Source organism: Epinephelus lanceolatus, chromosome 7 (assembly GCF_041903045.1).
Source record: "Epinephelus lanceolatus isolate andai-2023 chromosome 7, ASM4190304v1, whole genome shotgun sequence".
NCBI lineage: Eukaryota > Metazoa > Chordata > Actinopteri > Perciformes > Serranidae > Epinephelus > Epinephelus lanceolatus.
The window spans coordinates 28569276-28582495 of NC_135740.1; the positions used below are offsets into that span (position 1 = coordinate 28569276).

At 41.6% G+C, this 13220-nt stretch overlaps 1 protein-coding gene across 1 annotated transcript in view; it reads right to left on the reverse strand.

The window, feature by feature from the left end:
• Positions 1-166: 166 nt before the first annotated feature.
• Positions 167-13220, reverse strand: part of mrpl11 (mitochondrial ribosomal protein L11) — a 61043-nt gene continuing 47989 nt past the window's right edge. Inside the window, exons 4-6 of the mRNA XM_033630573.2 lie at positions 6044-6137; positions 5489-5648; positions 167-346 (exon numbers count right to left, since the gene is read on the reverse strand). Of these exons, the coding sequence (XP_033486464.1) occupies positions 241-346; positions 5489-5648; positions 6044-6137 (360 nt within the window). The 3' untranslated portion in view covers positions 167-240. The remainder of the gene's footprint in view (positions 347-5488; positions 5649-6043; positions 6138-13220) is intronic.

Here is a 13220-nt window from a genome sequence, read left to right on the forward strand (position 1 = left end):
AAACGCTTTGGGTCATAAATATTTTCAAAATTTGAGTGGATGATTTCGTTGCCAAAATGTAGCTGATGTTAAATCTTTTAAATCATTCGAAAATACAGAAAGCAGACAATTTGCTGTAGAGAAATATCTAAACATCAGATGTGAATAAGGACACAGAAAAAACAAATCACATAACAACAAGCTATTTATTTATTAACACAAATAGGAATGAGGAGTAAATACTAAAAATGTTGCAGGTCTTCATTTCCTTTTGGCCATGGAGGCTTCAGCTGCAGCGGCTGCTGCATCAGCTTTCAACTTCTCCTCTCTCTGCTCCATGAAGACTTTGTACTCATCAGCTGTGAGACTGAAGAGAAGGAGGGAGGAAGAGAAAGAGAATGAAAAAATACATGAAGTTACCTCAAACTCTGACTTACGTTTACAGAATATCTAACCTACTGTTAAAAGGTTAAAAGATGAAATTTTAACGACAGCATTCCTCGCATTCCTTCATCATTTTGTAGTCAAATTTAATAAAACTGGATAAATGTGGACGGCCAACAACACATCAACACTTCTCCACTGGAGCTGCTAATATTTAATAGCAGAAATTTCTACTTTTTATGGCTTAAAATCCTCCAGCGATCTGCAACATTAACTTTAAACATAGTTTTTGTCCCCCAGAATCAATGAGCAATGATCTTTGTGGACTCACCACAGTGCAGCAGTGTTCAACAACCACCCAGGGAGAAATCCATTGTAAAAGAAGCAGAGATACCAATTTCTGCACTGACAATACTCTCAATAAATCATAATGCACTGCAGCCGCAAGACATGTTGAGTTTTAAGTAAGGGGGCAGAAAGGGATTCTGGGAAAAGTACAAAACTATTAAGTGCAGTAGAAATAGATGCGGCAGGTGGAGGGAGTGTAAGAATACTGAACCGAAAGAGTTCATGCTGTGCACGTAACAAATGATAAATATCTGAAAGTTTGAAGGTAAACACAGGTGGGTGTTAGGATGCAAAGTCCTCGTGGGTACGCAAGGAAGTCGATAGAGGAGTGGAGGGAGTCTACATCTGCAAAACCTAAAGCAGTCGGATACAAAAGCAAGATGTAGAATCTTTATGAAGTTCATAGCTGTTAATCTTTGTCCGAAAACCCATACTGACCGTTTACAGTACATACTACATACTCTCTTAGTATTGTTTTTGCAGTTAGTACAGATGGAAAGTCAACATACTACGAACAAGACATAATGCGACATGCGCAGTGATGCATGTCAATCAGACTGTTTGAATGTTACTGCTAATTCAACCTCACAAATAAACACAAAAATCTTCCATAAAGCTGTTTTACCGCTGGCCACAGCTCATTTAATGTTTTGCAGCCGTAAGCAGCTTCTCGTCGCCTTTGTTTATTGCATTGTTAGGAGAGAGTAGTGTTCACTCAAAAATCAAGGTTACCTTTTAAAGCAAGCATACTGACTTTTTTTGAGGACACTTTATTTTGTCACTTTATAAACTAGATAAACAAACCCTGCTGAGATTCAATGCCTACAATACACTGGAAGACTTTGAAAATACTGTTTTCCACTGACAACAGCAAGGTTTCAGAGCATAAAAGCAGAGGGAGGCGCATCTGGGACAGCAGGTGTTGCCTCTGGAGGTGTTTTGGGCCTATTATCAAAACACCTGATGACCGCAATGACGCTTTTACCCTCCCTAAACCCCCACCCCTCCCCCAGCATGGCTCAAACGATCACTTATAATCTTAAGTATGTGCAACAGCAAGGAATTGACCAGTTAAACGCCAAGTCGATTAAAGTTAGGTCAGTTTTAATCCTGTTCGTTTCTTCTTTCTTCTTCCCTCATCAAATTAAGGGAGTAGGGGGAGGCAGAGTGTTTCACCTTGGCTCTGCCCTCTCTATGCTCCTCCGTACTGTTTTATCTACCTGTGCTCGTTCCTACTTTTCTGTCCATCTAACCTCAACCTTTGGCCCACGATCAATATCCCCCAGAAGGTACTGACAATCCCACTCATAGTTGCAAGTAACATGCACCACACTCTCATATTCCAACACCCTGACTCCTCCAAACTACACATATAATCTAGCCATTAAATTTCACATTCAGATCCTAAACACTGACTCCAATCCTACATTTACTGCTCTACGTCCAAGTCACAACACAAAACAGCAACGCATCACCAGACCAATCTCACATGCACTTATTCCCGTACCACCTTACAAAAACAATCATGGTCAGAGATCATTTTGTCACACTTGCGCTAAAATCTGGATCGCGATCCCACACTACATTAGAGCAATAACCTCTATTACACATTTCAAACACGCATACAAACACCATCTGATGGAAGGACATACCTGCAACCACTAATTTAAATCTCATATCCCATTTTGCTCACTACACTTAAGTCCTCTACTCTGTTTTTTGTTGCATATCAGGGACCTGCTGAAAACCAGTTTGTAACTGAGTCAGGCCAGTTTTGACTTAACACACAATATTACCTTTAATTCCTTCCCTGTCTAAATAAAACAGACAGGTAGGAAGGGGCTTGATTATGAAGGGCCTTAACGGTCAGAGGCAGAATCTTGAAATCAATGCGATCTTTAACAAGAAACAAGTGAAGCTGCTGGATAACAAGAGCGGTATGATCTATAGAGGGGGTTCCAGTAATGATACGGGCGGCTGAATTCTGGACAAACTGGAGTTTATGGAGACACAGAGGTCAGAATCGCAATAATCAATATGGGATGTAACCAAAGAAGGAACGAGGATAGCAGCACTGTGAGGTGCAAGTGACGGGCACAGATGATTAATATTTTGTAGATGAAAGTTTGCAGAGCGTGTAACATTATTGATGTGGGCCTCAAAGGACAATGTACTGTCCAGGATGACACCAGGACTCTTAACCTGAGGGGAAGGACAGACTTTGGAGTTGTCAATGGTCAGAGAGAAACTATGAGGTTTAACCAAAGTAGATATATTATAGTTGCACACTAGAAGATTTGCAAAGACTGGGGATCTTGAGGGACACTATTTAAAGGACTAACAATAGATTCCTTTTGAGATTATTTCCCATCCTGCTCCTTGTGGAAAATATTACACCTAATTTCCTTCAGGATATATGACATTTTAACAATTCCTCAAGTGTCAGCTTAACTCTGGGAACACAAGATACATGGTGTCATATGCTGATAATATTATTGTCAATTCATTATCAATACACTCAATAAAGAAAAACTGTATTTGCAAACAAACTAGATTTTGAATTTTGTTGCCTCAACTTGCTCCCAGCCTCTGTTGCTTAGCTGCACTGTTTTAATGGGAGGACACCGTGGGGCTGAGAGGCAAACAGTTTCAAAGTTAAGATTTCTCACTGAAATAAATTCTCTTGTTCACGCCACATCTTCACCGGTTTCTCCTCCTTTTCCACAGAACATGAGAACTGAGACTCGTTCTCATGCCTCCATGGAGCCTGCACTGTGTTTGCTGTTTACACAGTTTGCTGCTTCCTGTTTGGTGCTGAACAGAGCGCAGCTACTGGTTGTTGACAATGTTCACATCATTGAACTTCAGTATTTGCATTGTTATTGTGTAGTAAACATCTAAAACCACAAGAAGAGGACTGTTGATTCGACTCTGCTGCAGTTTTTGAGACTGGACTGTTTGTGATTGTGGGATGCTGATGTTATTATTAATGTTATTTTGTGTGAGGAGAGTGGGTGTTGCAAAACGTTAAGTGCACACTACAACACAGGAAAATGTATTACAACTGCACCATAAAGTAAACGCTAAACCACAGACATACAGAGAGATGAATATTTAGTATCTTATTTAGCCGAGTAGCAAATTGCATCATTACAGCAGCAAGTAAAGTAGATACTGCATAATGATAATGATGATGAATTAGTTTGGTGAGGTACTGCATCTGACCTGCAAAAATTAATATAAAATTGAGCTGTACAACGAATACACTCATGGACAAATTATGACACAATTGGCCCATAAAAAGGCCCCCCTTCTACCTTACACCCACCAGATTTTTAACCCTGAACACTCTTTCAGCTCTGATTAAAGGAATACTTTACCTGCAAATCCACCATTTGTGTATCTATTTATTATTGAGTTATGTTGAATTTGTGAAGACAACTTTGTTTTTCTTACACACCTCCTCAGTGAGCGAAGAATCCATAAAAGGCGAACATCCTTCATGAACTGAAATAAACAGGGACCAAGTTGAAGAACAGCAAAACATCCATTTCCAAACTCTCACACAACTCATCCAGTATAATCCCAGCCTCACTGATCCGGTTTTATGCTTAGTTCTTCCCAAACACATGCACTTTCACAAAAACATAATGATTTAAAACACTTTCACCTACGAGCAGTGTAGGACCAGTTGGAGCACATGCATGAATATGAGCTCAGCTTGAGCAGACTTCAAACGCATGCGCATGCTCGCGCTTTTGGCCATGAGTTTGTTCTGTTGTGTTTTAAACCATTAACATTTTAAATGCACGTGTTTGCAAAGCACTGGGCATACGACTGGAATAATGAGACCTGGATAATACTGCACAAGTTGTGCGAGAGTTTGTATACAGATATAGTTTTGCTGTAGTTAAATGTGTTCCCTGATAGCCTCGATTCATGAAGAATGTTGACTTTTTTTGGGTTCTTCGTTCACGGTGAAGGCATGCGAGAAAAACAAAGTGATTTTCACAAATTCAGAGGAAAATACGGCGAGCAAATGACACACAAATGGTCATTTTGCAGGTGAAATATTGCTTTTTTGTCAAACTACCAGACTGCTTCTGTTCTCAAACACAGAAATAACTGAAAGGACTGTAAAGTTTTATTACATACATTACACTTACAGTAAGACTCTACATGGAAAGATGCTCAATATTAAAGGATAAGAGGTTCTTCACTGGCCCACTTGGTTCCTAATAAGGAGGTAGAGTCCCATTGTATTGCACTGGATCTGTATGTCATAAATACTTGTGTGGACCCGAGAGCTCCATAAAGACCCCTATAAAGGATTCAGATTAGAATCAGGAGCATAAAAAGATCAAATGTAATGGGGACATCACAACTTCTGACTGAGCCCTTTGTTTCTGCAGCAGGGATATTATACTGAAATGCATTTGATTACACACTGAAGCTACTGCAGGTGTTCATGTTATTGTGGCCACTTTACTCAGACCTGATCTCCAGTGGCCATTAGGAGGCATAGCAGCATCTACAGTCGATACCACCTGCTGCTTCTTTGACACTCTGCATGAATATGTGTGAAGCTTTATGTTTGTGTTGGCTTCTCCCCCAGTGTTTCCTTCATTTACTAACGACTCGACTAACAAGTCCAGGTCAGAACCAGCTGACCACCAACTGTCTTTGCTTATTCACACACAGGTCAGGTTTATGGTGTCTCAGGTCATCAATACAGTGAAATTAAAAAAAGTGCGCTGGGCACAAAAACACGACTTACTCATTAACAACCTTGATGCCCAGTGAACGAGCTGAGCCGATGATGCTCTTGACGACATTCTCAAGGGGGGTGTTCCTTATCTGGAAGCACTCATCCTGGGCTTTCACCTGGGCAATCTCATACACCGCCCTCACCGACACCAGCCCCACTACCTCGTGGCCTTCACAGACAGACACGCAAAAGAGATTTCAGATTGTTAAGCATACAATGAAAACTCAGGCACAAAAGAGGGCAAAGTGGTGTGCGTGTGTGTGTGTGTGTGTGTGTGTGTTGGGGACACTGCAGGGGTGGTATTAGGAGTCAACAGCCGAAACGAGGCTGGAGATACCTTGGAGCATAAAAGGTGGAAATCTATAATTCTCTTTTCTTAACACACCACCTTTACTACTTCCTTCCTCTGCTGCAGTTCCCCCGCATGTCATGAATATAACATCAATCACGGCAAAGCTCAAATCCGAGCCGAGGGAGAGACGTGTGTCCGTTACAGGATGGGCTCAGCAGGTGAAGATTGAAGAGAGAGAGAGCAGATAACATCAGTGCAGCGGCACATCTCACCTGTTTTGCCGGCCCCTTTCGCAACACCCGCTGCTTGCTTGAGGAAGTAAGACACTGTGGGCTGGCCGATCTTCAGGTCATAGGTCCTGTCAGGCTGAAAAGACAGAAGAATTAAAATGAAAACGAGATCCAAGGTGGGCCAGAGATGGGCTGTAGGTGGGATTCACAAGTCTGTAAAGTGTTTGTTTTTTAACATGACTTGGAAAATTGTTCTGACAACACTCAGTCACATATTCAATAAACACACAAACACTAAAGGAGTTAAAATTATTGTAATTACAAGGAGACAAGTACAGACCTCCTCACACTGAAATCGACGGCTCAATGAGGGTGTTTTTCACATCATATTTCATAGCACTTCAGACAAAGAAAGGTGATTGGCTGTCTGCCAAAAGATAACAGTTTTAAACTACTTGCGTGTTTAATCTTCACCTTACTTTCACCAGTTCATTCTTTCATTCATTCAGTTGACCGTTCTCTTACTTCACCTCCCTTAGTTACTGTTGCTACTCCTCTCAACTCTCTGTTCTCCTCAGTGTGTATGCATTTTACAATGATAACAGTGGCTGATCTACCATTGAAAATCACTGAGATTTTGGAACAATGAGTCCACGATTTCAGTAGACAAAAGCCTGGTCATCACTTGCTGGCTGACATGAAAACTGTCAGTAATCGTCTTCATGAGTTTGAAAAGCCCACTCAGGCTGACAATTATTATTTTTTCTTATCTTTCCAGCAGACTCACTTTGAAAGCGGAGTCTGTAAAAGGTGTCTTAAGGTCCAGGATTTAGCTGCATCTAGAAAAGGATTGCAGACTGCAACCGGCTGAAATCTTGAATGGCCCTTTCTAGAGCCAGTGTTTAGTTTGTCTGTTCTGGGCTACTGTAGAAACATGGCGGTGCAACATGGCGATCTCCATGGATGAGGACCCGCTCCTTATGTAGATATAAACAGCTCATTCTAAGGTATCAAAAACACTACAAGTCTTATTTTCAGGTGATTATACACTAAAGAAAACATATTATACTCCATTTCTGCCAATAGATACCCCTAAATCCTGCACACTGGACCTTTAAACATGCACTGATGGCTATACGATAAGGAAAACGTAAGATCAAGCTGTTCTCATTTTACAAAACTCCGTGTGACAGCATCTGTCATGTGTTTAACACAACCTGATCTTTAACACTGGCTGGGGTTGTTAAATTTTTTTTTTAAATCCAATTAAGAGCAGAACAGAGCTGCTAAAGTTAACATAAACCCCAGGAGTAAAGTTAGCCTTCACACAGTTGGAAAATATCAGAGTTAATATCCTGGTCATGAACGGACCTTTTGTATCCCTAGAAAATATGAAACCCTCCTTGACCCTGGAGATAAAACTGGCTCAGGTTACTCCTGTAATTAGCTCGTTAGCCAGGCATGCTAATGATTACAGCTAATATGAGAAAAGACAGTACAGCACAGGTGTTATCCCACACCACAGACAGGGAATTCCTATTAGTGAAGAAAATAAGAGCTACATCTTCCACTTCACGGCTTACTGTCTTCACTGAATACTCTCCTCTGGCCGACAGAGACGAAAACATAATCCTTAAACACTGGGGTGTCCTAAAAAGAGATGCATCTTTAAATAGCTTCAGCTGACGTTTAAACGCTCTCACAATCTGACAGACTGACTGCTTTATTTTAACACTAGAAAACCACCTAACACTGTGTCTTGGCTGCCTTATCAACGATACAGGTTTTTTCACTGTGCACAATTTCTAACTTGTCAGACACCTAGTACTTTTCACATGCACATACTGGTGGAAAATACACAAGAGAAATCTTCATAAACTGCAGCAGCAGCAGCACATGTTGTCGACATGCTGATAGTCCATGTGGTCTGGTTCATGTTGGACAAACTAAAACACCTTTTATGAACACAAAACTGCAATACACACCCAAAACATGGTCTATGCTACTGTCTGGCACTATGCACAGGTGAACCATGGCTCTGCAGCATCATTTAAGTTCTGGGGAGTGGAAATAAATTCACTCTCTTCTACAGGTGGTGACTCAACTGTCAACTCACCGCTCCCCAGAGAGGAGCTAGCTAGGCGAGTCTAAGTCTGGACAGGATGTGTTTCTTAGGGGAACTTTAAAGTGGTACACCCAAACTGGCTCACCCCTCCTGTGTCTCCAGGGAGTTTCTTCTGTCTCTGGACCCAGCTGCACCAAGTGTGTATCCAACAGTTCACACACTGTTGAGCCATGATGATGAGCCATTTCCCCACACGGCACGATAACTGGATTTATAGTCTTTACACAGTTCAGACCTTCAACTTGTGAAGCTTGGTGAATGAAAAGCTGAATTTGTCACGTTTTCTTTGGTTTGTTACACGTGATGGATGCAGATGCCATTTTGTACTTTTTATATTTGTAACTTTAAGAGATACCTGTGTTGTTTTGTTCCTGATGAGATTGCCGTGCATGGTGTGTGGCACTGACAATGGCAATAGATTTGAAATCCTGTTTAACCACGTATCCAATGAGAACTGCTCACATGTTGTAGGTTGACGTCATATGTTTGCACCACTTTGTCTTTGCTCTCTTTCACTCTGATGGAGACACTGGTGCTGAAACATCGGTCTGTTTATCCTGTTAAACACTAAATTGATTGGTGTGCTCCAGTCCTTTCCTCGTCCTTGGAAAGTCTTTGTGCGGGTTTTATAAACATGGGTAAACCTGCTAAAAAATAGGCTATAGACTTCTTTTCCATTGCCAGAAAATCACCGCTTTCTACACGACTCTGCAGCAGAGCAAAGTATGCCTTTGTGTGAGTGTTTTTTTAAATCACATTTGACGTCATGGACAGGCAAGGTCAGCAAACAGTAGAGAGGAGCATGGAGGCCAGTGAAAATGTTATGGTGGTTACTTCTTTTTATATATCTCTAAGTTATTCAGTCTCTCTTTCAAACTCGGTGCCGAGTAATTTGGATCGATGTTTAGGTGGAGACGAACGGTATTTTGTGGTGGCACATCATCGACGGTAAAGGGGCTAAAACTAGCGTGTTCACCCAGGTGTTGTGTTCCCATCAATGCTAATCAGAGCCGATAAATACCCATGACTACTACAGAGTCATTTGACCCAGGTGTGAATGCCGATTAAAACCTTTCCCATTGCATTATAAAGACAGATGTTGGCAGGTGTTAGTGGATTTTTGTGCAATGGCAAAGGGGCTTAAGAGGCACCTGATTTGGCCACATGCTTTTGGATGATGCTTGGGAAGCAACTTTGAGCCTATGTTGTTAATTTTGGATGGGGCAAAAAAAGGCAACCCTTCAAATTCTTTAAATGCAGATCATCACTCTCACCAGCCCCATTCTGACCGCTTTATCATGGAGACAAATCCAAAGCTTGACAGGCCTGACATCACTGGTTAAGGTTACTGACGGCTGCTTTAAAGCAGTCACCTCACTGAGAGGAATAAAACATTAAAAAAAGGAGAAATATTACATGCATCTGTTGAGTTTTAACTTAATAAATGGATTCCTTTGCGTTTTGCCAATAAACTCCCAAAGTTGAAAGTGAAAAGCCCTGAAAACCCACAATGTGTAATCATCAATGGCAGCTACAGCCCTGACACAAGACAATGCATCTCAATTTATAACTCTTGATAATCACTGAAATTAATAAAACTGAGCTGAAGCTAAGACAGGGTCATTAAACTTTCCTTTGTTGCAGCTGTGTGTCTAACACTGTTTTCAAACATATTCTAATTGAAATTCAAAAACTGATGTCTCGACATACTGTAGCTTGGACTTACTATTCATGAGAGGATCACTTCCGTCAAAAAAATTCAAAGCACATCACTTCGTTAAACTGCAAAAAGTTAGAAAGCCTTTATAATTGAGGCAACGTGATTAAAGCGGAGGCAAAATTGTATCAACCGTTCGCTGGTCTTCCTCAGAGGCTTCAGTTTAGAGTATTGAAGCTACCTGAGAATCAGGAGTACCTGCCTCTCAGATTCAAGTCGTGCGTCCTTCATCTTTTTTGTATACCTTGACCGTGCTCATTGCAACAGTTCAGAGCAAATCTGCACATTATCTCTACATTCACAGAACTGGCCATTATGCCCTCTACCTGGTGGTGTGGTTTCCTGAGACCAGCGTATTTTGTTAATTATTTGCAATGGGATCACTGCGTATTTACACTATGGTCGTTTTCAGCAGGTGTCAGCCCCAGTCTATTTAAATCCAGCAGATAGAGAGCAACATTATCAGACATTTGGAGCAGTGTTCCTCCTCAGCTGATCAGGGCCCTGACACACCAAATCGACGGTTAGCTATTGGTCAATGTCAGGCCATCCATGCACGTCTGCCACCCTGGTTGTGTCCCACACCATTGGCACTAGTTGGCCCTGGTTTTCAGCTGATAGAGCATGAAGAATTGGTGTCAGAGACAGCAGAGCCTATCAGTGATGAAATAACTCTGATTGGCAGATCAGCTCCATACATAAGAGAAACAGAAGTGAGGAAAGTAAACAAACAACAAATCAAGAGGAAGTGAGATTGAAACAAACTTGTTAGAAAAGGTAAGTAAGTCTTTAAGCCACTGAGCTCTTCAGCAGAGAAGGTTGGCAGCTGTTTGTGTCATTGTTCACTAATGCACAGTAAATATAATTTGTTCTTTCAACATCTGGTTGTGCTGTTAATGTGCTAATTGGCTAACTAGCTTGAATCCATCCTGTCGGTCTTCCAGTTTCCCTTTCTGAATGACGAATACAGACTAATGCCACCGGCTGGTATGGAGAGTTATTCCCTCTTAGCCAGGCGGAAAACGTACGTGCTAGTTGGCTGTTTGCTGTGGTCTTTACGGTGTGTTCAAGTGCAACTCTGGCAGCGACACAACAGTCAGTCTCCTTCACTGCTAGTGCTTTGAAGTCTGGTGTGTCTGGGCCTTCAGTCTAATTCAGTCTCTTTTAGCTCTGTTTTTGGCTCCACCTGAGGGGAAATATCTGGTTCTTTAGCTGCTAAATGCTCCACTGTGTTCACCAGCTGGTCGCTCACTGTGTCTGTGTGCTGTTTGTGGATGAGCAGGTAGTGTACAGTGGATTTTTAAGCCTCTTTCCTGCTGTAGCTGCTGATGCTGATGAGAGCCTTGAGAGTGATCCAAACTGTAAAACTGTGTTGAAAAAACAATACAATGAACTGAAAGCGGCTATAAAGCTGTGCAGAGCTGGTTTATAATTCTGCAGCTTTAAAGAAGACAAAACAATACGAACACTCACAATAAAGGACTTTAATGTTTATGTAACCTAACCCGTTTGCATGAGGTGTTTGTATTATTTTGTCTACCCCCTGCGTGTTCAACTGTGTGCTTCCTCCCATCTGCTCTTCAGCCTCATTCGCTCGCCCTTTCCATCCTCCCCTCAGGACCGAAGCAAAAATAATCTCTTCAGCCTCGCTGAGTTATTCTGAGCCTTTATTTTTAATTCAGATTAATTCACTGGCCGAAGACCTTTATTCACTAAAATCTGACGTTCAGATCCAATCAATAAATCATCTGAGGAAAGTTTACTTTGGATCATCTGTTTTCTGTCACATAAATAAATAAATAAATAAAAAACAAACACAGGGCAATAAACTGTAGGCTGAGCTGAGAAGATACCACAGAGCAGGTGATTTGTCATCAGAGTCGCGTTATCTAACTGTAGTGACCTTTCGACAAAGGGAACAGAATTTTTCTCTATCTGTGGAAAAGCTTATGGTTGCAAAGGTCCGATGAATCGCTGTTGTTTCCTCCTTCATTGTACATGATGAAACACAAACATTAACTGCAGCAGGCTTCGTCTGACAAGCAAAATTAAAAAAACAAAAAATATGAGGACGGAGAGAGAAGAGGAGTCTGGGACAAAATGAAGGTTAATAGTAGCAATGTGACTAGTTCAACATTTTGACCTTTAATGCCTCTTTGTTAGATGAGGGGCAATTAGCTTTAGCTTAGCATAAAGACTGGAAACAGAGGGAAACAGCTAGCCTGGCTCTGTCCAAACTTAAACCAAATCTTCCAACCAGCACCTCTAAAAATCATCTATAACTGCCTATGTCTTGGTTACTTAAGCTATATCCAGACATAAATTGTTGCCTGGCAACCTGTGTGATGACAGACACCAGGAAGTCACTGCACCTAGCAACTATTTGCCAAGAAATAAATGCATGTTGATTGCTGATGTGAACATTTAGTGACTAATTACAGCCTCACAGAGCTGCGAACATGGTTGTGGCCCCAATCTTGTTGAAGCCTGCCCTGATCAGACAGAGGTTGCTGCTTGCTTTGTCTTCTTTTTTTTAAAGGATCAGTGTGTAAGATGTAGGTGAATTTAGTGGCATTTAGCAGTGAGGATTGCAGACTGCAACCAGCTGAAACTCCTCCCGGTTAGAGTCTCTTCATAGTTTATTACTCAGGAGGTTTAAGGTGGACCAGGTGATAAAAGCACTGAATAAAGCAGTTTCATGTTACAAATCTGTGTGTCTCTGATGCTGTTCAGCTCGTCCAAGCACCTGCTAATGTATGCTCAGCCTTCTTTCCTCTGATAACTAAAGATACAGACATTCAGGAGGTTTTTTTACCTGGAGACAAATTGTCTGCAGAGGATTCTTCCTCTCCAAAAAACAGCCCTGTGACTTGAACCAGTAAAAACGCTGAATAAAGCATTCATTCATTATTCATTATTTGTAACTGCTTATCCTGGTTCAGGGTCACAGGAGGGCTGGAGCCTATCCCAGCTGACGTTGGGCGAGAGGCTGGGTACACCCTGGACAGGACACCAGACTATCACAGGGCTGACACATAGAGACAGACATTAATGCTCACATTCACACCTACAGGCAATTTAGAGTCAGTTAACCTAACCTGCATATCTTTGGACTGTGGGAGGAAGCTGGAGAAAACATGCAAACTCCACAGATAAGGGCTTCAGCCGGCCGGCAGGTTCCAATCCAGAACCCTCTTGCTGTGAGGCGACAGTGCTTATCACCCGTTAATAAAAGAGTTTTATGTTAGAAATAAATAAATAAAGCAGTGTTTTTCGGATGCTGCTCATCGCAGAGGGGCTGCTAACTACGGCGGCCTATGCAAAAACACAAATGCCCCTCTCTAGAGCCAGTGTTTGGTTCATTTGTTCTGGGTCAC